This window comes from Aspergillus ibericus, assembly GCF_003184845.1.
Source record: "Aspergillus ibericus CBS 121593 unplaced genomic scaffold BO80scaffold_10, whole genome shotgun sequence".
NCBI lineage: Eukaryota > Fungi > Ascomycota > Eurotiomycetes > Eurotiales > Aspergillaceae > Aspergillus > Aspergillus ibericus.
The window spans coordinates 1-24,756 of record NW_020292108.1 but is presented as its reverse complement, the minus strand read 5'-3'; the positions used below and the strand labels follow the sequence as shown (position 1 = coordinate 24,756).

The window sequence follows — 24,756 nt, the reverse complement described above, 5'->3', positions numbered from 1 at the left end:
CAAAGGAAAGGCAACAAGTCCAAGTGGATTCTTTACCGACACCCATGGCAAGATCTAAGAACTCAAGGTGGGCAAAAGCTCTGAGTTGTCGGCCATTCTAATACAGAACAGAATAACGACTAAATCTCAAAGCGGCGCTCATGAATACATCTTATCGCTTACTAAAACATGAATCATCAAACATCGAGGAACACAGCTCATCCAAATCATCCCCTCATTACCTTCAACCAGCGACGTCAATGCACAGCGGTCGTCTTCCACTCCCGCAACACTGGACTCCCCGTCAACTGCACCACCTCCTCTACATACCCCCCATTCAATCGGAACGACTTGCCCGTCACATTCGGGATATATCCCTGCTCCAGAATATCCGGCTGCACGTCTGCTTCGCGCACTCGGGCCTGCAGGAAGCGCCGATATCCGTCCACACCCGAGCGCAACATGGACGAGTGGAACGGCACATCAATCCCGACCAAGGGAATCGTCGCGATGCCTCGGATCAACGGGACAGGTTTGGGAACGGCCTCTGCGGCTGCTAGCGCTCGCGCGATAATGTGGCCTAGCACGGTTGCGGAGAGATCCGTTTCATCGCCTGCGCTGATCTCGCGTAAGCAGAAGCTGAGGTGGTCGGGACTGGCTTGGTTGAGCTCGTTGAGAACTTCGGTGAGTGTGTAGATGTTGCGAAGCTAGAGGGTGGGTTAGAGAGATCGGTTAGGAAAGGGAAGTGAGAGGGAGACATACGTGTCCTGCACAGACGTACTGCTCGCCGGAGACGTTGAGGTTGACGATCTCCAGCAATCGGTTACTTTGCTGCGCGATCATGGTGGTGATGCGACGAATGGCCATTTCCGTTACCGCTGGAGGTGTCCCTGGTTAGCAGGTGCCGGGGTCAAACGGGGATAGTCACTTACTCGGGCCAACACGTCGGGGATTCACCGCCACCATGGAGTAATCCGTGGTGCCGGCCTCATCGCGCTCCATGGCTAGTTGCATGGCCAGACCTCGATAGAATACCACGTCCATGAACGACGGGAAGGGCATAAACTCGGCGATGGCGGCCAGAGCTCCGTACTCGCCCAGCGAATGTCCAGCAAAGGGGGCCCCGTCTTGGATGAGTCCACGCGCACGCATGTCTTCGAACATGGCCTTTTCGAGAATGGTGATGGCTGGCTGCGCGAACTGCGTTGAGTAGATCAGTCCCCGTGGCTCGCGGAAGGTATGCGAGCGCGTCGTGGATGTCAGGCCGGGTAGGACCGGCTTGCTGATCAGTTGACCATCTGGAGAGACGCTGTCGACACGCATATCCTGGTATCGTTGCCGGATGCGTCGACCGTGTGGTCCACCAAAGTGAACCGTGAGCTCCTTCGGGTTGTCTTGCACAATTTGCAAGATGGAAAAGCCTGTTGGTCAGACGGTCAGTATGGGGAATGAGCTGATCCAAGAAGCTATCGTACCATAATTGTCCCGGAAGTACTCGTCCATCTCGTCCCAGATCTTCCGGGCCACCGGACTCGCCCGGTAGATGTCCATCCCCATGCCTGGCGATTGGCTGCCTTGACCGGTAAACACATATGCGGTGGAAGGCTGCTCGATCTCCGCCTCTCCATCGAGGACCTTCTCTTCGTCCTGGCCATCATCTCCCTGCCGGAATGCCTGAATTTCCAACACCATACGGCCCTCGATCATGGCGATGTGGCGACACCGGACCGTGATTTGGTCCCCCTGGCGGACCATCCCCACAAAGCGGACGGACCACCGCCGCAGTCGTCGCGGGTCCCATCCATCGATCAGGTGCTCCAGCACACTACCGGCCACAGCCGATGTGTACATGCCGTGGACAATGGTGCCAGGAAGTTGAGCGATCCGGACAAACGTGGGTGCGGTGTGGATGGGGTTGGCGTCGATGGAGACTTGGCTATACTGTTCGCTGCTGGCGGGCATTTGCACGGTTTGGGAGCTTTTCGGGCCGGGCCAACCAGGTTGAGTAAGCTCTTGACGCACATGGGCCTTCTGTCCCTTGCGTGTTAGGAAATCTATGACGGGGTTGCCCGGGGTGGATGACGTCTGGAATTCAACGTCCCCAACACGGACACGTGTACCACGAGGGCCAAGTTTGTAGACTTCACCAGTTGTCTCGATATGGCGGCGGGTCTGGGTGCCTTTGGTCCAGCGCTCGTGCGTGTGCAACTGGAAGGACAGGGTTTCCCCGACCAAAGAGGTGGAATCGTCGATATGAAACCAAGCACGATCTCTCAAGATCGCATCATCGACCGCAGTCAGATTGTGAAGAAGTATCTCTGGCTCGTCGGTAGTTCGGAAGCATTCGTGGGTGTCAGTGAAAGCGCCTCGAATGAAAAATACCGATGTGATAGTCATGGCCTGGCGGCCTTCCCGTTGCAGTTCAGCCACAACCTGGATCTCCTTCCCTCTGTCGTCCACCACAACAGCCTGCACCGACGAGGTGACGTCCACTACGTCCCCGATTTGTAGTGGGGATTCTCCGGACGCGAGCTGGAAGCTGTTTGATAGGTGTACCAATTGTAGCAGGTCGCCTTCATGATGGGGAGTCACCAGTGGTGCCACCAGAGCCTCCCAGGCCGGTACCATAGCGGCATGAATGGGTATGTGGCTTCCTTCGGCTGCGAGGTCTCGCTGACTGGGATAGGACAGGCCGACCACAGAAACCCAGGCATCTCGCAGATCAGCTGTCAGGATCTTCTGGCCCCCATAGTACGTGCCGTTCGTCGAGATACTGGGAGGATTCTCCCCAAGCCAGAGCTTGTGGTAGAAGGACTGAACACGGGCATCATGTCCATCCTGGATCTCGCTCAGGGTACCGCTCTCGGGGTTGTAAGCATACTGTAGCTCGAGTGCAAGCGGGGTATTGCTGCGGGGATATTGATGATAAACCTGCACGACCACTTGAACCCCGTCGGCGCTGGTCATAGACACCACGGGGTATGTGCCGCTGTCTTCATCGCGGGTGACCAGTAGTGTTGACCGCGGACCATCGATGGTAATAACCGTGTCCCAGGTAAGGGCAAGCGAGTCACACAGCCAGTTTGGGCGTCGTCCTGGACCCCGTCGGAGGTCCTGATTCGATACGATCGCGCGCATCCACCCGGCGGTTTCATGGGCGAGATACGATAGCCATCGATGAGCAGATGGGAGCTCCTTTCCTGGCAAGGGCTGATACGTGAACACCCCCGGTTCCTGCTCGACCACATGCAGAGTGCTACGAAGCTGACGGTGGCCCTCGCTGGGCGTCTCCAGCTCATCTGTCCATGGGATAGGTGTTTCTCCGTAGAACTCGGCTTCCAACATTTCTGCCAGGGGGTGCGTCATGCCGTCTAGGATTTCCTTGACGGGCTCATCAATGCGGTGGGCATAACGAGCAGCGACAGGACCATGCAAGATGCAAACACGGTCAGCGTCCTGGTCAGGAACGGCATCGACGTCTTCGGACTGCCACAGGGAGTCCTTCTTGAACCAGACTGCAAAGTCTTGATCGAGAACCGGGATGAAGTTGACGGGCTTTTGTCCCGGGACTCGACAGCGCTGTAGGAACCACGCCTTGTCTTCGGGATGTAGCAGGGTAGCGCTCGCCTGAGGCACGACGTGGCGGAGGTCGGCCAAAAAGCCCTGGGGGTCTCTAGACAAAGTTGCTGGTGTGATGATCCCATCCAGAGGAACTTGATGAAGGCGCTCCATGCTTCGCGTCGCCACGTCTATCACTAACCGCGTGTACGACGGATGGACCCATCGTCCTAGACTGCGGAGATACATCACCTCCACCAAACGCTCCAAAACCTCTTGATAGGTCATGTCCTCCAGCTCTACCGGCTCTCCGGTGGCCTTTTTCCCGAACCAGGGTCGGAAGTAGTCCGCATTGAGGCGCTGGATGATGTGGTTCTTGCGCTTTTGTAGAGCGCCTAGCTGCTTCTCCCGGGGCAGAGAGAAGATCTGTTCGTCCATTTCCTTCCATAGGAGAACCCCCCTCGTGGCGAGCTTGTGAATCGGCTGGCCCATCTCGGACTGGACGGTGACTACGCCACCTGCGGGACGGACATAGCTCTGCGTCCATTGAGAATCGGCTGCCACTCCGGGAGTAGCACAGATGAGCTGCTTGGCTTGCGGAGATGTGTGAGCCTCCTGAGCAACCATCACCCGACTGCCTAGGAGAATGCCATCAAAGGGCATCGGGGCATGTCCATGCGGAACTGACCAGGACCCGCTTAGATACGGATAGACCTGCTGAGCCTCGCCGAAGCCACTTCCCCCAACGAGGATGACATTGTTGCAGGCCCGGATGGCACCATACTTTCGCAAAATTGGCACATGAAATTCTTCGTACGAGTGATGACCTCCTGCACGTCCACCCGTCCACTGGATGATGATCGGGAAATCGGCATGAGCCCGGGCAACCTCCAAGACCTGGTCGATTGCTGCCTCCGAACCGGGCTTGAAGGTTATATGCCGCAGGCCGAGCGTGGTGATGTACTCCGAGGCCACGGCCAGACTTGGAATCCCTGCTCCGATGGTGAGACCCTCGACAGGGGAGCAACCACGCTGCGCCAGCCGTTGGAGAAGAGCAATCTGCCATCCTAGGGCCTTCGGGCTTGCGTAGATGAGATTACAGGTGATGCCCCGACCTGGGGGGATATTGGCGGCCAATGTGGTGATGGCCTGTTCCATGCTGTCTGCATTGTAATACCCGCCTCCTGCCAGCTCCGCATGATATCCCGCGTTCATGATGGCTGCGACAAAGTCCCATGGTACTGTCGTGGGAGTCATGCCCGCTACAATGACCGGCGGGGCTCCTAGCACAGTTGTCAGCTTGGTTACGATGCGCACTTCCCCCGTTTTGGCTTGGATCAACCGGGGACGGAACCTCTCCTCCCAGCTGGGTGGGACAAGCGAGGCAGAGATATGTGCTGCAAAAAGGTCTGGCCGTGCCCCGGAGACAGCTTTGCCCGGGGTGAGTTGGGTGCTGTCTATGATGCCGACGCCGCGGCCCTCGAGGTTTCGCGCTAGCATCTCTCCGACGCCTTTCCCGAAGGCCAGGGCGCATGTGCCACTGGGGAATTGGACTGTGGTGGGCCAGTCGACTGGATCCGTGAGGACCGCATCCACCAGCGAAGCAATGGCGTCGGTGGCTCCCGTCAGCACGGATCCATCGCGAGTGTGATACACCGGAGAGCGGAACTCGCTCGCCTGGAAGCGCGAGTCGGACAATCGCTCCTTGACCACTCGTGCAGTCTGTTGCAGGTAAGGCGTATGAAACGGTGCCGAGATGGGGAGAAACTGGTGATTTACGGCAGGCTTCCGTCGATCGAACGGGATGCGCGACTGGTCGCGATTGGGGTCGGCTTTGAGCTCGCGTAGCCGGCGGTGGACCCCGACGAGGGAGCGTGGGGGACCAGCCACGACGAAGCTCTCGCGTGTGTTGGATAATGCCAGGTACACCTGATGGTGGGGGGCCAGTTCATGATTACTCTGGTCGATGATCTGGATGACCTGGGCCTTGGAGAGGCCGCCAATATGCAGCATCGTCGACGGGGCTCCTTCCCCATGAGTATGGCACTCCTCGATCAGGGCAGCAGACACCGGTTCCCGTGCTGTCGGAGCTTGCTGGCTTTCGTACCCCAGCCAGAACAGTGTCCGGACCACCAACTGGGCATTCTCATAGAAGGAGGACCACGAGTCGGACCGCGCAATGCCCGCCGCCACGACAATCCCTTGAGAGTGACCCGTCACCCCGTGGAGGAGAGATCGCACCTGGCCGGGCGTGAGGTCGAGAACGCGGCAGGTGATGGCGAAATGGGCGAGACCAATGGCCCCGATAATGGGGAAGCTCACTGCGGCGGTTTGAATGTAGGCTGAGTCGGGAACGGACTCGGGATGGTCCAACCAGGTGCGGAGTTGGATGCTGCGTCCATGATAAAAGGCCGCCGTGTCCGGATGACGACACAGATCGGACAGTTCACGATCGAGGACGTCGATGAGGGGCGTGAGCAGAGGGGCGTAGGTCGTGTACAAGTCCTGCAGCTCCTGGACACATCGCGGATTACCGGCACCTTGGCCACCAAACACGGCCACTAGACGAAGAAGGCCCCGTTCGGCATCCGCTAACAGGGCACTGCGCGGCACCGGAGGGGACCATGAGGCATGGTGGATGGCAGCATAGAAGGCGCGCAGTAGACACTTCTGAGTCGGCAGTTGCTCGGGGAGGGCCGTGACAAGGGTGTGAATATCGGTGGAGACGAGAAAATCGCGAGCAAAGGCCTGTAGGAGGCATTGAACGGTTGCAGCGTCCGCGTCCGCGTCGACCAGGTGTTGAAGAAAGCTGAGCACTAGGGCAGCTGTCGCCGCGGGAGGATTGGAGACTAGGGATTCGAGAAAGCGGGGTTTGTGATTCTCAAGGGCGATTTGAAGCTGCGCAGGTACGCGAATGACATAGTTCAGCCCATTTGATGTAAGAGAAAATGGCACGAGGTGCTCGATCTCATCGGGCTTGCCGGGGGGCGAGCCGAGATCGACGTACGAGGGTGTCGAGGGGTGCGTCGACATGGCGCTGATGGTGTTGCATGAATTGCTCGAAGGATACGAAGCTGGTATATACATGCCTGGTCGGAGTCGTGATGCCGTCGGGGCTGATGATGCCGGGAATTCGGGGCTCGGACCGCCGCAGCGAGATTTCGCCTCTCCCCGTCCGACGCCTGGCCGACCGATGTCGATCGATGGACTTTGGCGGCCGAGTTGACACGTCTGCCGGGGATTATGTTGTCAGACGATGTTGCCAAATTGGGGTTTATATCAACTCCCGCGGCCTTGACCTCCACGTCCCGTCCCGTTCACATCCCCATCACTTCTTCCATTATGACTACCAACGGCACCAACGGCACCAATGGTGTCCATGAGACGCCTGCTCCCTCACTGCACGTCGTGGACAGCCGCACCGGTCAATACTATGAGATCCCCATTGTGCACAATGCCATCCACGCCAGCGAATTCAAACGCATCAAAGCCCCCGTCAACCAGGACTACTACCCGGACCAGACGGAGAACGGCATCCGCGTCTTTGACCCGGGCTTTTCCAACACGGCTGTCAAGGAAAGCAAAATCACCTACATCGATGGCACCAAGGGCATCATTCAATACCGGGGCTACTCGATCGACGACATTATCAGCCAAGGGAAATCCTTCATTGACACCGTCCATCTACTCGTTTGGGGGCACTGGCCTTCCCCTATTGAAGCCAAGAAACTGCAAATTCGTATCGCCGACGCCATGACTCTTGATGGAAGTGTATACCAAGTCATCCGCTCATTCCCGTACGCTTCTCCCCACACCTGCTCCGAGTCTAAACTAACTCACTCAGTCCCTCCGGCTCCATCATGGGCATGATCATCGCGGGTCTTTCTGCCCTCCAATCCACGCAAATGGACACTGTTCCAGCGCACGCTGCCAAGAATCTATATCTCGGCAACCCAGACGCTGTCGATGAGCAAATCATCACCGTCCTGGCGGCCCTGCCCATGATCAGCGCCATCGCCTACTGTCACCATCTGAACCGGCCCTTCACCCCACCCCGCCGCGACCTGTCCTACATCGAGAACCTGTTCCTCATGACCGGCCACGTCGACCCCAAGACTTCTCTCCCTAATCCCCGCTACGTGGGCTACTTTGAGCGCCTCTGGGTTTTGATCGCTGACCACGAAATGACCTGCTCCACGGCCGCCATGCTCCAGACCGCATCCTCCCTCCCAGATGCCATCTCATGTCTCATCTCCGCCATCAGCGCCATGTACGGGCCCCTCCACGGCGGTGCCATCGAGGTGGCCTACCGCGATATAGCAGCCATTGGCTCAGTTGATGCCTGCAAGGACAAGATCGAGCGGGTCAAATCCGGCAAGGAGCGTCTCTACGGGTACGGGCATCGGGTGTACCGGGTGACGGATCCCCGGGCCGTGCACATTCAAGCCGTGTTGTCCGAACTCCAGGAAGAAATCGCACAGGATCCCTTGCTCAAGGTGGCGTTTGAGCTGAACCGTCTGGCTGCAGACGATGAATACTTCGTGAAGAGAAAGTTGAAGCCCAATGCGGATTTGTTTGCGGCGTTTACGTATGGCGCGATGGGCTTCCCGGAGGAGTTTATTCTGCCGATTTCGATTGTGTCGCGGACGCAGGGATTCTTGGCGCATTGGAAGGAGGCGATGGGTGAGTTGTCCTTCCCTTCCTGGGTATGGTGTGTGCTAATGTTGGTTCTAGGTGGGACAGCACGGATTTGGAGGCCTGGACAGGTGTATGTGGGGGAGGTGGATCGGAAGTTTTAGTGATGTAGGTAGAATGCACCGGTAGTGAATGAGATGTGTCATACTGTTTTGAGCGTGTCTGAAAGACGGACCTGTAGCACATATACAATATTCGGTCTCTGCATGCCTGAGGAAGTGGTATAGAGTTGACCATCCGGCCACGCTGGATTCAGCCAGCGCTGCAGTCTGATTAGAAGACTCAGCATTCAAGTGACAAGCTGGTAGGCACTCAAAGAGGAACATTAGACTTGCGAGATTGTCCGGATTCTATCCATCCGGCTATATACTAAAAAGAGAGGATGAAGTCCATTGAGATTAGATACCAACACTTGCTTCCCGATTTTACTCCGGCACCAGCAAATCCACAAACTCCCTCACCGGCAACTCCTCAAACTCCTTCTTCCCCACCAAGCCTAGAATCCCCTCCACCCGCTCCTCGGACAACTTCAACCCCAAATTCCGTCTCGTCTTCTCCCGCACCGCGGCCATCGTCTCCTCGCGCCGAACATGTCCGACCGGAAAATCCACCACGACCTCCTCCAACTCGGTCCCATCCGCCAGAGTCACCCGCAGGGCATTCGCCAGACTCCGAATTTCAGGATTATGATAATCTCTCGTCATCTGAGGATCCTCCTCGAGGGTAATCTTCGCCCGTAACGCATCGACCCGCGGATCTCTCGCCCACGGGCTCGCATCCTGATAATCCTCCGTCTCAATGCCCGCCCCCTTCAACAACACCACCGCCACCATATACTTCAAACAATGATCCCGATCGGCCGCATTATGCAACGGCCCGACCTTATTAATAATAATCATCGCCGCTTCCTGCGTCCGCACCCGCACTCGGACAATCTCCTCCGGACTCCGACCCCTCTTCCGCAAATCCTCCGCCACCGTCACCGCGGCCTCCACGGCCGTTAACCCATGGCCCTCCGCCGTACTCACCTTGAACAGCACATTCTCTACCACCCAGCTTCCAAATGGCCGGGGGAGTTGGAACGCCTTCCCCCCGAACAACACATCATAGAACCCCCACCGCGGGGCCGTCAACACCGATCGAACCCCGGGTTGGCCCTTCTGCACCAGCAGAGCCAGATGCACGGCGCGCATGCAGGCATCCCCACCGGCCCAGCCCTTCCGGGGTCCGGCGTTGGGGGCCTGTCGGTAGACCCGGAGGGGATGGCCATCCAACCAGGCGTGCGAGACGGCCGCTTTCGCCTGTGCCTTGTCGAGACCGAGCAGCCACGACACGACGGCCGTGGAAGCCACCTTGACCAGAATGACATGATCGAGACCGACGCGGTTAAAGGCGTTCTTAATTTGAAAGCAGCCTTGGATTTCATAGGCTTTGATGAGAGCCATCAGGACGTGTTTCATGGTTGGGCCGTCATCGGGGAGGTTCTTCGTTAGGGCTTGGCGGCTGAGAATGTCGGCCGTGGCGAGGATCGCCCCGAGGTTGTCGGAGGGATGGCCCCATTCGGCACCGGGAAAGGCATCGTTGTGGTCCAGATAGCGGATCAGGAGGCCTAGGTCGAACGCTCCCTTGAGGATGTCGAGTTGGTAGTTGGTGCCCGGGAGACGGAAGCCATTGGCCAACTGGTCGGGGGCGGGCCACGCGGGTCCGATCAGCTCGCGACAGTCAGCGCTGGTGGTGAGGCCTTCGAAGGCGGCGCCGATGGCGTCGAGGAGGGTGGCGGTGGCGCGTTGGTAGGCTTGGGGACGTGTGATATCAAAGTCATACGCGTAGTCGACGATTTGGGTGACGATGGCGTCGTAGGGACGTTGGGTGTTGTCGTCGGCCATATTGTTTGGTGCTGTTGGATACTGTGAGCTTTGGAGGAGACCATGAGATGTGAATATATATAGATCTAGCGGTAATTGGGCGACGGTATGCTCGATATCTCTGGGATGTTCGGAGCCATCCCCGAGGGATTGTTCCATCGCTGTTCGGACGAGTCGATCCGGCTCGGGGTTGACGGTCCGGCGTCGGACTTGGAGCAGCGAGCCAATCATGGATTCATGTATCCAACCAGACTCGATCAACGCAGAGTATTTCAAGACGAGGATGGCCTCATGTCAAGTTGTACAGTAACATCATGACATCCGACCAGTTGACCGACAGCCAGCGGCGCAAGCTGGCCCACCAGCTGCTGATCGAACATCTCTCGTGAGTCCGTTCCTTAGGGTTGAGATCGCTGCTAACCAGACAGATACCAATTTGCCTTTCCGGTCCAATGGTAATTCCCTATCCCTCCTCTAATATGTTTATGCTGATCTTGTAGGATCAACACCCAACAAGCCCTGCTCCAACATGACCCGCCCATCCAGCGCATCATCGAGATTGGCCCTGCGCGGGTCCTGGCCACCATGGCCCAGAAGACTGCCACCACGGGGCCCACCGCCCGCCACGACCAGGCCAATGCCATCAACCGACAGTTTCTCAGCTCGGCCAGCAATCTCAAGGAGATCTACTATGAGTATGAGGAGCCGGCGGAACCAGCCCAGCCGGCCCCAGCTGCCACCCCAACTACCACCCCAGTGACTACCCCAGCGACCACCGCAGCTCCCGCTCCAGCCACTGCCCCAGCTCCCGCAGCCGCTGCCTCCATCCCCGACACGCCACTCACGGCCGGAGACCTAGTCCTCGCCCTAACAGCCCAGAAACTCAAGAAGCCCTTCGACCAAGTCCCCCGGGACAAGAGCATCCGGGATCTCTCCGGAGGCAAATCCACCCTGCAGAATGAACTGATCGGCGACCTCGAAGCCGAGCTCGGCCATCTCCCCGACAACAGCGAGACGCTCGCCCTCGAAGCCCTGTCAACCCTTCCCTGCTCCGGCCAGCTCGGCAAGCCCATGACCAGCCTAGTCGCTCGACTGATCTCCTCCAAGATGCCGGCGGGCTACACCCAACAAGCCATTCGCCAGCACTTGCAGACGCGCTGGGGACTGGAGGTCCACCGTCAAACCGCCGTGCTCTGCTACGCCACGACTCTGGAACCAGCGGCCCGTCTGGCTGACCCAGCTGCTGCCACTGACTTTCTGGACCGCGTCGTCCAGCGCTACGCCCAATACTTCACGCTAACCCTCACCCCGGGATCATCCACCACCCCGTCCGGCCCGGCTGCGATCGTGGACGCATCCGCCCTCGAGGCCGCCACGCGCGAGCAGAAAACCGCCCTGCGCAAGATCCACGAGGTGCTCGGCCAGCTGCTCGACGAGCCTGAGGCTATGGCGGAGCCAACTGTCTCCACGGCCGAGCTCACCGCGCAGCTCGACCACTGGACCACCGAGTTCGGGTCGCAAATGCAGACCGGCACCGCGCCGCTCTTCGACGCCCGTAAGATCCGTCTCTACGACTCGTGGTGGAACTGGGTGCGGGTGGATCTCCTGTCCCTGCTCCAGCGGCTGGACCGGGAGGATGTCCCGTCCGCCGAGTTAGAGAACGAACTGCATATGATTTTCAATCGGTGGACGCCGGCCTGCTCGCAGCTGGTGGACTTCGCCTCCACCACCCGGGGGCATCCCATACGTGAGACATTCAACTCAGAGCACCGTGGTGTCGATCCCACTTTCCGATACACCCAACCCTCCCTCGCCCCCAAAACCACCATCACCGACACCGGCGACATCCAGTACACCGAAGTCCCCCGTGTCTCTGCCCCGACCCCCACCGACCACGCGTTCCTCCTCACCCGCAGCACCACCACCACCACCACCCACCTCCCCTTCTGCCACATCCGTCGCCGCCACGGCCCGACCTGGCGCTACCACGCCCCCTGGACGAACCACTTCCTGGACGCTCTCACCACCGCCACCACCACCGGCCTGTCCTTCAAAGACCGCACCGTCCTGATCACCGGCGCCAGTCCCGGTTCGATCGGCGCCGAAGCCATCAAGGGGCTACTCCAAGGCGGGGCCCATGTCCTCGTGACCACCAGCCGAGCGATCAGCGCGACCGCGGACTTCTACAGCACTCTGTACAAGAGGTACGGTGCCCGGGGGAGTAAACTGATCCTCCTGCCATTCAACCAAGCCAGCGTGCAAGACTGCGATGCGTTGATCGATCATATCTATACCCAGGGCCCTGCCTCCGGTGGGACCTATGGGGGCGACATCGACGCGATCCTCCCGTTCGCGGCGATGCCTCAGACGGGGACCATTGACAGCGGGCTCGATGAAAGGGCGGAGCTCGCGCACCGACTCATGCTCACGAATCTCCTCCGGTTACTCGGCCGGATTAAATATCATAAAGTGCAACGACGGATCACGAGTCGTCCCACGACGATCATCCTCCCGCTGTCGCCGAATCACGGGACCTTCGGGGGGGATGGACTCTACTCGGAGTCCAAACTGGGATTAGAGACGCTGTTGAACCGGTTCGATTCGGAGCGGTGGGCGCCGTATCTCGCCGTCTGTGGGACGGTCATCGGATGGACCCGCGGCACCGGGTTAATGAGCGGGAATAATATCCTCGCGGAGGCGGTGGAAGCGCAGGGCGCGATGACGTTCTCGGCCGGGGAGATGGCGTGGAATGTGTTGGCGGTGTTGGGGCAGGGGAAATTGGTGGCGGCGTGTGAGGAGCAGCCCGTGTGGGTGGATTTGAGTGGGGGGTTGGCGGGGGTGGAGGGGTTGAAGGAGGTGTTGGGGCGGGCGAGACGGGAGATGCAGCGGGCGAGTCAGATCCGCCAGGCGATCGTGGCGGAGCGGGAGCGGGAGCGGGAGGTGTTGGGCGTGGCGGAGGGCCCGGGGCCGCGGGGGGATGGGTTTCGTCCTCGGGCGGGGCTGAGGGTTGGGTATCCCGCGGTGAAGGAGTATGAGACCGCGATCCAGGGATTGCCTGATTTGCAGGGCATGATGAACCTGCAGAAGACGGTGGTCGTGGTGGGATATTCCGAGTTGGGTCCATGGGGGAGTGCCCGGACCCGATGGGAGATGGAATCCACCGGGGCGTTTTCCGTGGAAGGACTGGTGGAGATGGCGTGGATGATGGGGTTGATTGAGCATTGGGCCGGAGAGGTCCAGGGCCAGCCCTATGCCGGATGGGTGGATCGACAGACCAAAGCCCCGGTGCGGGACGATGAGATCGGCACGCGGTATGGGGAATATATCCGGGCGCATACGGGGATCCGGTTCATCGAGCCGGAACTGCTGAACGGGTATGATCCGGATCGCAAGGAGTTTCTGCACGAGGTCGTGGTCAATGAGGATCTGCCGGTGTTTACGGCGGCGCGGGCCACGGCGGAGGCGTTTCAGCTGCGGTACGGCGACAAGGTGGTGATTACGCCGCAGGGGGAGGATGAATGCGCCGTGCGGATCAAGAAGGGGGCACACTTTCTCGTCCCCAAGGCAATTCCCTTCAGTCGCAAAGTGGCAGGGTTGCTGCCCACGGGCTGGGATCCGGCGCGATATGGCATCCCGGAAGATATCGTGGCGCAGGTCGACCCCATCACGCTGTATGTGTTGTGCTGCGTGTGTCAGGCCATGCTCAGCACCGGCATTCAGGATCCGTTTGAGATCTACCAGCACATGCATGTCTCCGAAGTGGCCAACTGCATTGGCACGGGGGTGGGGGGTTTAGTATCGATGCGGGGGGTCTATGGTGATCGCTATCTGGATCGCCCGGTGCAGAACGACATTCTGCAAGAATCCTACCTCAATGCCATGGGAGCGTGGACCAACATGCTCCTCCTGGGCTCCAGCGGCCCGATCAAAACGCCAGTTGGCACTTGCGCCACGGCCGTCGAGTATGCCTCTCTCCCCCTATCGTCCTGATATCCCACTAACCATATAGATCGCTCGATTCCGGCTGCGAATCGCTCCTCCTCGGCAAAGCCAAACTGGCCATCGTCGGCGGCACCGACGACTTCCAAGCCGAAATGTCGTACGAATTCGCCAACATGAAAGCGACCGCCAACACCCTGGACGAGCTGGCCAAAGGCCGTCTACCCCACGACATGTCCCGCCCCAGCACGACCTCCCGCAGCGGCTTCATGGAATCCGCCGGCTGCGGCATCCAAATCATCACCACCGCCGACACCGCCCTGGCCATGGGTCTGCCCATCTACGGCATCATCGCCTATACCCAAATGGCAGGCGACCGCATCGGCCGCTCCGTCCCAGCCCCAGGCCAAGGCATTCTCACCGCAGCCCGGGAATCCCCCCCCGCACGATCCTCCCCACTCCTCTCTCTCCCCTACCGTCGCGCCCACCTCACCACCGCCCTATCCCAGATCCAACGCGAACGCACCGATCTCCTCACAGCAGCCAAACACCTCCCCCTCGACAACACCCCCCACAGCCTCTCCGAGCACCTCCACCGCATCGAAACCCTCACCACCCAGAAACTCCTCACCGCACAAACCCTCTGGTCGAACCCCCGTCTCCAAGACCCCACCATCTCTCCCCTCCGCGCCGCCCTCGCAACCTGGTCCCTCACCATCGACGACCTCACCGTCGCGACCCTCCACGGCACCTCCACCCCGGCTAATGATCTGAACGAAGCCCGCGTCCTCAACACCCAAATGTCCCACTTACACCGCACACCAGGAAACCCCCTCCTCACGATCTCCCAGAAACATCTCACCGGCCATCCCAAAGGCGCTGCCGGAGCATGGATGCTCAACGGGGGGTTACAAGTCCTATCCTCCGGGGTGGTACCGGGGAACCGCAATGCAGATAATATTGATGAGAAGTTCCGGGGGTTTGAACATCTGGTGTATCCATCCACCGCCATGAAGATTGGTGAGGACGGGATGAAGGCATTCATGTTGACGAGTTTCGGGTTCGGGCAGAAGGGCGGGGTGGTGGTGGTGGTTGCGGCGAGGTATTTGTTTGCGGGGTTGGGAAAGGGGGTGTATGAGGGGTGGAAGGGACGGGTAGGGGAGAGGATGAGGAGGGGGGAGCAGGTGTTTCTGAACGGGTTCATGGGGAAGAATGGGGAGGGGTGGTTTCGGGCGAAGGAGGTGTCGGCGTGGGGGGAGAAGAAAGAGGATGAGACGAGGGTGTTTTTGGATCCCGGGGCGAGGGTAGCCCGGGAGGGAGGGGAGTATGTTTTCAGCAGAGGTGCTTAGTTTAGTGTTTTTGGGGGGCTGTTGCGAGGTATAGAATGTGATTGTGATTTGGGCTTGATATGTGGCCGTCTGTTTGGCAGGGTTGATTTAAGTTTGTGGATGTATAGTGAGCGGTATCGTCACTGGAAACAATAGCAGACCTCTCAACTCTGCATTCGGTTGTTTTGCTTAGGTACTGACTCTGTGACTGACTGCCTGCAGAATCTCGTGGGAAGTCTATCGAGTGTTTGATAGGCAATCCACTCTACGCTAGTGGCTAAATGCTAGTCTGGTAGCCAGTTAGGGCTCAGCTCAGCGGTGGGATCGACTAGGAGGTCGGCGGTTCTTATACAATGTCACTTCTAAAACAGGAGTTCAACATGCATCATCTTACTAACAACTATATCAAGCGAAGTCCAAGTCCAAGTCCAGGCAGAATCAAAGCAACTCCCTCCCCACCAACCCCCCCCTCCCCCTCCCCCCCCCCCCAAACCCCACCATCCACAACTCATTCAACTCCCGCCCGGCCCACACCACATTCAACACCGTAAAATTCGTCTGCACGCGCACCACCAACTGCCCCCGCTCATCCAACACATCGACCCCATGCCCCGTCGCCGTAACCACCAACCCATTCCGGGCGGTCTTAATCCCATCTGGGACCCGATCCTGCGCCAGGAAAATCGCCCTCGGATTGACCATCCCGGTGCCATCGGGCAACAAATCCGCCGCATACACGGTGCGTTTGCCGTGCGAGTGGTAGGCGATTTCCCCACTGGCGAGGGAGACCGCGTCCGCGCCGGTATCGGTCACATAGACGGTTTTGTGGTCGGGGGAGAAGGCGATCCCGTTCGGTTGGGAGAAGGCGTCCGAGACGATTTGTGTTTGGCCCGTGGTGGGGGTGAAGCGGTAGATGGCGGTTTCGAGGTGGATGGTGTGGTTGTGGGGGATGTGGGGGAGGGCGTGGATGTACCCTATCCCTCTTATTAGTATTGTTATTGGGGGGAGGGAGAGGTGGGGGATGGGGTACAGTTATCCGTGAACCAAATATCGCCGTTCGGGGCAAAGGCCAGATCATCACACGTGCCAAAGTTATACCCAAAGTAATTGTTGAGGACGGGATGGATCTTCCCCGTCGATGCATTCAAGGCATAAATCCCCGGGGTGTAGATCCCGTTGTATGTGGCTGAACCGCACCAGTAGATCAGCCCGGCGTGGTAGGTCGACCCGCAGGGGACGACGAGGGGGGGATCGAAGATGCGTTGTTCGAGGGTCGGGGGGTCGGTGTTCAGATCGATCACGTATTGGGCGGGGGGATCGGGGCGGAGCCGTGAAAAAAAGATGAGATTGAGGTTGGGTTCGTAGGTGGGAGCTTCGTGGGGGACGTTGTCGAGGGGGAAGATGAAGTCGACGACGGGGTCGGGGCCGAGGATGTCTGCCGCGCGGGTCTCGTCGAAGATGAGGAAGCTGGCGTTGGCGAGCAGCGAGAAGGAGGGGTCGGCGGGAACCGAGGTGGAGGCATAAGTGTCGGTGGCGCCGACGATGGGCTGGATGATGCGCTCGAAGCCTTCGGGGAGGACGGCGCCGTAGTGGTGGATGCAGAGGACGGAGGGGGACGCGTAGCCAAGGCAGGGCTGCGCAATGGCGGGGACAGCGGCCGGGACCGAGGCCCCGGTGAGGGGATATTGAAGAGCAGACATGCTGTCGTGTGGATATGAGAAGCGAGGATGGAGGGATAGATACAATTCTTTTATATTTATATTACAACGGTCCGAACGGCCCGAGAAGCGCGCCTCGGCCTTTTACCCCCGAATCCTTCATGCACTACGCATCCACCAACGCATTCTTCGAATACGACCGAATCTTCTTGCCGTAAAAGAAAAACAAAAACGGCACCGGCGCCAGAGCCAGCGCGATAAACCCCAGCAGACTGGTCGCCCACGGCACCCCCAGGTTGTGGTACAGCGCGGGTGAAAACAGCGGAAACCCGGCCCCGAAGAAGCTACGCAGAAAGGTATTGCCCGAGATGGCACTGTTGGCGACATTCAAATACACGTCCACGATGTACTTGAAGCCCTGCACGAAAATGGTGAACAGACACGCTCCCACGATGATGTAGGCGGCCACTTGCGCGGGCCACGGGGTGGATGCGTGGCTGGTCCAGGCGGCCCAGAACATGCCTGGAGGCAGCAGCACCGCGCCTACCATCATCGGCGGGAGGCGACGTTCCGGGACCGACAGTCCTGGCGTTGACTGGATCTGTCGTTTGTAGACGGTCATGGTGTACCAGATAATGGCGACGCCCGCGATGATGACCCCGATCGCCAGGCCCAGGAAGGGTAGAGCCGCGATCTGTGGCCGCCAGCCACGGACCTGCTCGAATGCGATCGGAAAGCCTTCGAAGAAGAGGAAGAGGAGACCGTACACAAATGCCCTACATTTTGTCAGTGCGATGATTCCCAGTTTGAGTCGCTGCGAACTCACATGTAAATCGTGACCACCAGATATATCGGCTCCGTCGCCAGCAACACCCACGGTCGCAGCAGATACGCCTTGGCAAAGGTTTTCGCGTCCGTGTCGCTCTCCTCGAGGCGACTATGCAGCGCCCACTGTTTCGTCTGCAGACGCAACCGGGCAGCTTTGCGGGTCAGCAGGACCGGAGCGTATGTCTCGGGGACGACAAAGAAGGCGACAATGATGAAGGCGTATGCAACAATCGCGGTCACCCACATGACCCACCGCCAGCCCAGATAGCTCTGGGTGATAAAGTTGCCGATGATAGGGCCGATGATGGGCCCAAAGAAACCGGTCAGGATGAAGATGTCCATGCCCACGCCGCGGATGATCGGGTCCGGCCAGATGTCGGCGATGGCGCCGCCGGTGACGGCCATGGCGGCGGAGCCGAACAGACCGCTGAAGAAGCGACTGATCATGATGGTGTAGTAGTTTTGGGCCACTGCGATCGGGATGCAGAAGGTCGCAAAGAGGGTCACGCCGATGGTGATGGGGATTTTGCGCCCGATGCGTTCCGACAGCGGGCCGAACATGAGCGGGCCAAAGGTGAAGCCCTGATGGTCAGCGATGGCTGCAGCCAAGAAAAGGGGAAGAGTTACCAGCAGAAATAAACTGGTGATCAGGATCGTGACTTCGGAAGATACGTGGTATTCCTTCTCCATGTCGGCCGACGAGCCACTGAGGATGCTGGACCCGATATTGACAAACAGTGGCAGCGTGTTCAGCACCAGTGTGACCACCCACCGCCGCGTCGGACTCCACGTATGCGGATTTTCCTTGTCGCCAGGTTCCCACGTCACCAGATTCGGATCCGCAACCGGCGGTGGGGAGGGGGCTGCTTTCTCGATGTCATGCTGGATTTCATGAAGGGATTGATCCGGACTGGCGGTGGAAGATTCGGGGTCCATGGTGAAGGCGCAGTGACTGACATGGTGGACAAAAGCCAAGGCCGGCGGTGGTGATCTTTATATAGGGCACCGGGCCGACAGTAGATTCGACAACAGACCATCGCGCAGATAGCTCAGATTAATAATGTTCTCCTTTAATCTAAGGGGAGTTTTTTCTCTCCCTCGTTGGTTTAATATCCTGCACGGTGGTGTGGCAGGACCAATAAGCGCACCCGCTCGGCCTCGGATTCCGGGGCCGACACCAGCTGGCAGCCTGTCCAGCACTCCAGCTCGATCCCACGACAAGACCATCGCGTCGGACATTGCCAGACTGTCGGACGTATGCCTCCGACATCTCGGTGGTCGCTCGGTGGTTATTGATGGTTCACAATGATAGGAATGTCCGGTATAGAGCCCCGTTAGCATGGCTGGATATATATACCACGGATCCATCGAGTAGCAGAATACAGAGCAACAGAATCACAAATCACAGAATCAACCCATTCCAGCAGTATCATCATGGGCTCCATCACCCCCTCTTCCCCCCCCGTCTACCCCCCCTTCCCCAACACGGGCTCCCTCAAGGACTTCAACCTCGTCCACCTCACCCCCGCCATTGGGAGTGAATTCCGCGATGTCGACGTGACTGCCTGGCTCCGCGAGCCCAACTCGGACGACATGATCCGCGATCTAAGCCTGCTCCGTATCTCCCCCTAACATTCCCCCCGTCCTCCATCTTCACCCTCTAACAACCACAGTGGCCGAACGCGGCGTCATCTTCTTCCGCAACCAACACAACATCACCGACACCCTGCAAAAGGAACTCTGCCGACGCCTGAACGAACTCTCCGGCGCGCCCAAAGAAAACGGGTTCTATCGCCACTCCTTGCTGGCCATGCAAGGCGAGGACCCCGAAATGGGTAAAGTAGATCCGGATCGGCTGCGCACGATGTACAACAAGCCGCTCAATGGCATGCCTCGCCAGACGCATATCCGCGAGTGGCATACTGATTCGAGCTTTGAGTATATGCCTCCGAGTTATACGGTTTTGAGGCTGGGGGAGATGCCGGAGACGGGTGGTGGTATGTCCCCTGCCCTGTCTGCTTGATCCGCTGTGGTTTTGTAGGCAAGGTATGGTATGGTATCTGATGGAAGGTAGACACCCTCTGGGCCTCCGGCTACGAGCTCTACGACCGGCTCTCCCCGCCCTACAAACGCTTCTACGACACCCTGACAGCCACCCACATGTCGCCCGCCCTCGCCGAAGCCGGGCGCCAAAACCCCAAAGGGATGGATAGTGGCCCCCGGGGCGCAAGCGGCAACGTGGGACTCGACTTTTGCACGCAGCATCCACTGGTGCGCACGCACCCATTGACGGGCTGGAAGGCCGTGTTCGGATGGGGCACGAACTGTCATCATATTGACGGCGTGACGGAGATGGAGAGCAAGGCGCTGTTTGATAAGAATCGGCGACTGATCATGGATAATCAGGATCTGCAGGTACGGTTTCGCTGGGAGAGTACGGGGGATTTGGCCGTGTGGGATAATCGGTGTACGTTTCATTCGGCGACGCATGATCATTTTGGACTTGGGGAGCGGGTCGGGTGGAGATGTATGGTCATGGGGGAGAGGCCGTTTTTGGATCCCAAGAGTAAGAGTCGGAAGGAGGCCACGGGGGGGTGGCCGTATAAGTTGGAGAATCCGATTGAGGGGTAGGGCTGTAGCTGCTTCTTCTTCTTCTTCTTCTCCTTCTTCTTCTTCTTCTTCTTCTTCTTCTTCTTCTTCTTCTTCTTCTTGTTGTTGTTGTTGTTGTTGTTGTTGTTGTTGTTGTTGTTGTTGTTGTTGTTGTTGTTGTTGTTGTTGTTGTTGTTGTTGTTGTTGTTGTTGTTGTTGTTGTTGTATGTGGGGGAGGGGGATATTGATGGTGGTGGATGAATATCTGACTGAATTACTGTTTATCTTCTGGCTTGAGATTATCAATCGTACTGCGTTTATGAGAGTTACTCGATCTATAGTTTAGGTGCAATCAACGTATTATGGTAAGCGCCTAATCACTTGGTTAGCCCTTATCGCTGCTCACGTATCTGAATTAGCCTCCTTTTGGAAGCGTGAAGCGTCACGCTTAAGGACGGTCCTTGTTTTACATCAGTAAAACGACATAGAATCATTTACTATGATACACCCTGAAGTCTCTATAAGGAATCTTCAACTACTTTACATAGCCTTATACATAGGCAGAATCTGGAATCTCTAAGAGTCCTAGTAGCCTAATCACCCTCGTTCTCATAATACCCTCCATATATTAACCTAATTCAGATAGATAAGGTTAGTTCGATACCTACTCTATGCTATACTATACATCGGGTGGAGTAGCAAAAAGACCAGTAAATTAGTGTAAAGCCATCCGAGTATGTGGTTTCTAGAAGGGGCTAACTGGCACTTAGGCTTAGGGCAAGTGTAAAATAGTGACGTTCCTATAGATGATCATCTCAGAGATAGCCCGCAGATGTCATTCCATTGGTCGATGCAGTCCCATCGGTGGTGCATGCCAAGGAGCTAACATTCGGGCCCGGATTCCGGGGCCGCCGCTAATTTTACAAGTCTAAGTAAGCCCTGCTGGGCGGCCCCGCAGCCCTAATTTGACTGTCGTAGTCTTGCAGGAACAGAGTAAATAGTAGTCTCCAACTTGGCTACTGGCAGGCAAACAAGAGATTTCCAGAATTACCATGCATCTCTCCTGATCAGCTCCCCGATAAACTCACTCTGAACCATGTTGCCTAAGCACCCCCTAGCAAGCTCAACAACTCCTCCACATCCTCCACCCCCTCCAACTGCAACACCTTCTGCTCAATCGCCGCCACCGTCTTCACATCCACCACCGACCCCGCCAACCGCCGAAACTTGTCCCGAATATCCGCATTGTCCAACGGCGGATCATACCCCTTCGGAAACGGCGTCGCCTCCTCCACCTCCCACCCATCGGCAAACCGCACCACCACCCGCGCCCCACAAATATGATCCGGCTGATCAAACTCCGCACTATGCAGACACGTCGTCTTCCGCGCCAACGCCCACACCTCCTCCCGATCTAACGCTCCCTCCTCGAACTGCGCCGGCAATACCTGCCGATCCACCAACTGCACCGCCCCAATATACGCCGCACTCATCTGCGCCCCGGTGGCCGTAATCGGCCGCTGTGGCGGCCACCCATCATGCGCATAAATCGGCGCCGACAAATACACCGTAATCGATTCCACCTCCCCTAACTTCTCCCTCGCAAACCGCTCCGGATACTGCTCCTGCATCCGCTGCAACACCTCAATCTGCCCATGACAGCCCCCGACGCACGCATATAATTTGAACCGAATCACCTCCGTCTCCCACTCCTTCCCCAACCCCTTTACCACCTCCTCCACCTGGTAGCCGGGCGTCCGCTCATTCCCGGCACTAAACATGGCCAAGAATCCACCATACGGCCGCTCCAACACCTTCTTCATTCCCAGATACCCCGACCGGGCCAACAACCCCGCCTGCAATCCATTCCGCGCCGCAAACGCATGCTGCATCCGCTTCACCATCCCTTCATACTGCGCCGACATTAACCCCCCGGCTTGCGTACACGCAATCCCCATCGCGGACTCAATCCCCGTCGCATCCAGACCAAAGAGTTTCCCCGTGGCCGCTGCACTCGCCGGCGAGCCAAACACCGGGCCGGAGTGCCAGCCCCGGGACAGCAAATCAGACCCGTACATGGCCTTCCCGACACGCGGACCCGTCTCAAACCCTGCGATCGCAGCGAGGAGGAACGTCGCCCCTGATACAGCGACAGGGTCATATCCACTGCGATGTTTCTGGGCTTCCACGGCGGCGAATAACGCCGGAAGCACGATGCTGGCGGAGTGCAGCGGGGCTTGGCTGTGGTAGTCGTCGAGTTCCATGGCTTGGATGAAGGCACCGTTGGCGAGGGCGGCGGCCAACGGGCCGTGTTTCTACTACATTAGTGAAACGGGCCAATACTGATGTAGAGTATACTGTAGGACGATAACATACCTGCTTCTCCCCGATGATGCGACAGTATCCGCTGGGCTCGTATTCATGGATGCTTTGCGTGGCGGTGCGGGACCAAGGGGCGCGCGCGCCGACTAACCCGCAGCCGATACCATCGAGGATGAGGTGTTTGGCGCGTTCGCGGACGAACAGTGGGATCGAGTCGAGGTCAAGAGATGCGATCCACTTGCTGAGGAATTCGGTCACGGGGAGGGGGTCTTCGGTGGTGTGGTTGACGGTCATGGTGATGAGTTGAGGTGGAAGCTGAGAAGTGGATGTAGGGGATCTGGTATAAGAATCGTATTAACGGTGTTCGGGAGGACAGTATCCGTCGAGGCTCGGGCCCCGCGGCCGAGCTTCGGGGTTCGGGGCCAGTGAGCGAGCCCGTGCAGCCCGATGCCGCCATGCGTTGAGCAGATAAAGAGCGGCACCCACTCCTCGATTGCCACACATCATGGCGCTCCCGGTGAACGAGCGCACGCGGCTGTTGCCCGACGAGGACAATGGCCCCGTCACGTGGACCGGCCCGGATGACCCGCACAACCCTAAGAACTGGCCGGCCTCGCGCAAATGGACCTGCGCCATGCTGGTCTCGGCCTACAGCATCATCGCCCCGACAGCCTCGTCCATGGTCGTGCCCGCCATGCCGGCCCTGACGCGTGATCTACACATCGAGTCGCCTCTGGTCACCCAGCTGACCCTCTCTATCTACGTGCTGGGCTGGGGCATGGGACCCCTCATCATGGGGCCGTTGTCTGAGATCTACGGCCGCGCCCCATTGCTCCATCTCGGCCAATTCGGGTTCCTCATCTTCAACACCTTGTGTGGTCTGGCTCCTACTGCCCGCATCTTCCTCGCGCTACGCTTCCTCGGCGGCGTTTTCGGCAGCGGACCCATGTCGGTACGCCCTCCCCCAATACCCCCCACCCGTTTTTCCGCGCAACCCTAACATCCCAGCTCGGCGCCGGCGTCCTCGGCGACCTCTGGATCAGCGACGAACGGGGCGTATCATTAGCCATCTACACCGTGATGCCCCTGCTCGGCACGACCCTGGGTCCCCTCCTCGGCGGCCTCCTCATTCAATCGCGACCCTGGCCCGACATCTTCTTCCTCTGTTCCATCTTCACCCTCCTCTCCCTCCTCCTGGGCCTGTTCTTCCTCCCGGAAACCTTCCCCCCACTCCTGCTTCACCGCCGCCGTCTCGACAACTGGCAAGCCCGCGGCCTTTACCCCCCGAAACCCCTCTCCCGGCGCCAACAACTCACCAAACTCATCCGCGTCGACCTCGCCCGCCCATTCATCATGCTCGGCACGCAGCCCATCATCCAACTCTTAGCACTCTACATGGGCTTCCTCTTCGGCCTTAACCACCTCACCATCTCCACCTTCCACGCTCTCTGGCGCGACGTCTACCATCAGGATGACTTCCGGAGTAGTCTGAATTATATCGCCATTACGGCGGGGTTGCTCGGTGGAGCGGAAAGTACGGGCCCCATCAACGATAAAGTAATCCCCCCCCCCCCCTTTGCCCCCTCCCAAACCCAACCCCCAATCCTAACCCAGACGTATAGATCTACCAGCACCTCAAAACCAAAAACCACAACCACCCCTCCCCCACCTACCGCATCCCCCTCATGATCCCCTCCGCCATCCTCGTCCCCACTGGTCTCCTCCTCTACGGCTGGTCCGCCACCTACCATCTGCACTGGCTCCTCCCCAACCTCGGCATCTTCATCTACTCATTCGGTCTTCTCATGGGATATCAATGTATCCAGGCGTACGTGCTGGATTGTTATCCCGTGTATGCGGCGAGTGCGATGGGCGCGTTGACGGTGTTAAGGTCGTTGGCGGGGTTCGCGATGCCGGTGTTTGCGCCGGCGTTGTATCGGTGGGTTGGGTATGGGTGGGCATGTACGGGGTTGGCGGGCGTGGCGGGCGTGGTGG

The 24,756-nt window shown here is 58.6% G+C and overlaps 9 protein-coding genes across 9 annotated transcripts; 4 read left to right on the top strand and 5 right to left on the bottom strand.

The window, feature by feature from the left end:
• Positions 1-153: 153 nt before the first annotated feature.
• Positions 154-6,570, bottom strand: BO80DRAFT_462846 (putative fatty acid synthase subunit beta; the record flags this gene model as incomplete). The annotated part of the gene is made up of 4 exons (XM_025722542.1): positions 154-686; positions 742-857; positions 912-1,400; positions 1,455-6,570. The coding sequence occupies 4 exons, from the start codon at positions 6,568-6,570 to the stop codon at positions 237-239; spliced, it is 6,171 nt and encodes a 2,056-aa protein (XP_025577425.1). The 3' UTR covers positions 154-236.
• Positions 6,571-6,879: 309 nt separating this feature from the next.
• Positions 6,880-8,336, top strand: BO80DRAFT_442782 (citrate synthase; the record flags this gene model as incomplete). Its single annotated transcript, XM_025721292.1, has 3 exons — positions 6,880-7,334; positions 7,382-8,220; positions 8,272-8,336. 3 exons carry the CDS (start codon positions 6,880-6,882, stop codon positions 8,334-8,336), a joined length of 1,359 nt encoding a protein of 452 aa, XP_025577424.1.
• A 283-nt stretch (positions 8,337-8,619) lies between these two features.
• BO80DRAFT_423098 (putative 2-methylcitrate dehydratase) lies at positions 8,620-10,135 on the bottom strand. Its single transcript, XM_025718963.1, has one exon. The coding sequence runs from the start codon at positions 10,116-10,118 to the stop codon at positions 8,658-8,660; it is 1,461 nt and encodes a 486-aa protein (XP_025577423.1). The 5' UTR covers positions 10,119-10,135; the 3' UTR covers positions 8,620-8,657.
• A 276-nt stretch (positions 10,136-10,411) lies between these two features.
• Positions 10,412-15,385, top strand: BO80DRAFT_401930 (putative 3-oxoacyl-synthase; the record flags this gene model as incomplete). Its single annotated transcript, XM_025717584.1, has 4 exons — positions 10,412-10,482; positions 10,526-10,552; positions 10,598-14,059; positions 14,107-15,385. The coding sequence occupies 4 exons, from the start codon at positions 10,412-10,414 to the stop codon at positions 15,383-15,385; spliced, it is 4,839 nt and encodes a 1,612-aa protein (XP_025577422.1).
• Positions 15,386-15,802: 417 nt separating this feature from the next.
• Positions 15,803-17,070, bottom strand: BO80DRAFT_462842 (SMP-30/gluconolactonase/LRE family protein; the record flags this gene model as incomplete). Its single annotated transcript, XM_025722541.1, has 2 exons — positions 16,395-17,070; positions 15,803-16,338 (listed from the first exon to the last, which is right to left on the bottom strand). The coding sequence occupies exons 1-2, from the start codon at positions 17,062-17,064 to the stop codon at positions 15,803-15,805; spliced, it is 1,206 nt and encodes a 401-aa protein (XP_025577421.1). The 5' UTR covers positions 17,065-17,070.
• Positions 17,071-17,133: 63 nt separating this feature from the next.
• BO80DRAFT_376900 (MFS transporter) lies at positions 17,134-18,893 on the bottom strand. Its single transcript, XM_025716675.1, has 3 exons — positions 18,478-18,893; positions 17,849-18,432; positions 17,134-17,798 (listed from the first exon to the last, which is right to left on the bottom strand). Exons 1-3 carry the CDS (start codon positions 18,784-18,786, stop codon positions 17,189-17,191), a joined length of 1,503 nt encoding a protein of 500 aa, XP_025577420.1. The 5' UTR covers positions 18,787-18,893; the 3' UTR covers positions 17,134-17,188.
• A 391-nt stretch (positions 18,894-19,284) lies between these two features.
• Positions 19,285-20,637, top strand: BO80DRAFT_462840 (TauD/TfdA dioxygenase family protein; the record flags this gene model as incomplete). Its single annotated transcript, XM_025722540.1, has 3 exons — positions 19,285-19,468; positions 19,524-19,847; positions 19,925-20,637. The coding sequence occupies 3 exons, from the start codon at positions 19,285-19,287 to the stop codon at positions 20,479-20,481; spliced, it is 1,065 nt and encodes a 354-aa protein (XP_025577419.1). The 3' UTR covers positions 20,482-20,637.
• A 785-nt stretch (positions 20,638-21,422) lies between these two features.
• BO80DRAFT_491878 (MmgE/PrpD family protein) lies at positions 21,423-23,094 on the bottom strand. Its single transcript, XM_025723728.1, has 2 exons — positions 22,816-23,094; positions 21,423-22,754 (listed from the first exon to the last, which is right to left on the bottom strand). The coding sequence occupies exons 1-2, from the start codon at positions 23,053-23,055 to the stop codon at positions 21,543-21,545; spliced, it is 1,452 nt and encodes a 483-aa protein (XP_025577418.1). The 5' UTR covers positions 23,056-23,094; the 3' UTR covers positions 21,423-21,542.
• Positions 23,095-23,266: 172 nt separating this feature from the next.
• On the top strand, positions 23,267-24,717 carry BO80DRAFT_500431 (putative bicyclomycin resistance protein; the record flags this gene model as incomplete). Its single annotated transcript, XM_025724236.1, has 3 exons — positions 23,267-23,713; positions 23,770-24,318; positions 24,384-24,717. Coding segments are annotated over 3 exons (1,329 nt in total), but the record flags the coding sequence as incomplete, so codon positions are not given.
• Positions 24,718-24,756: the final 39 nt, after the last annotated feature.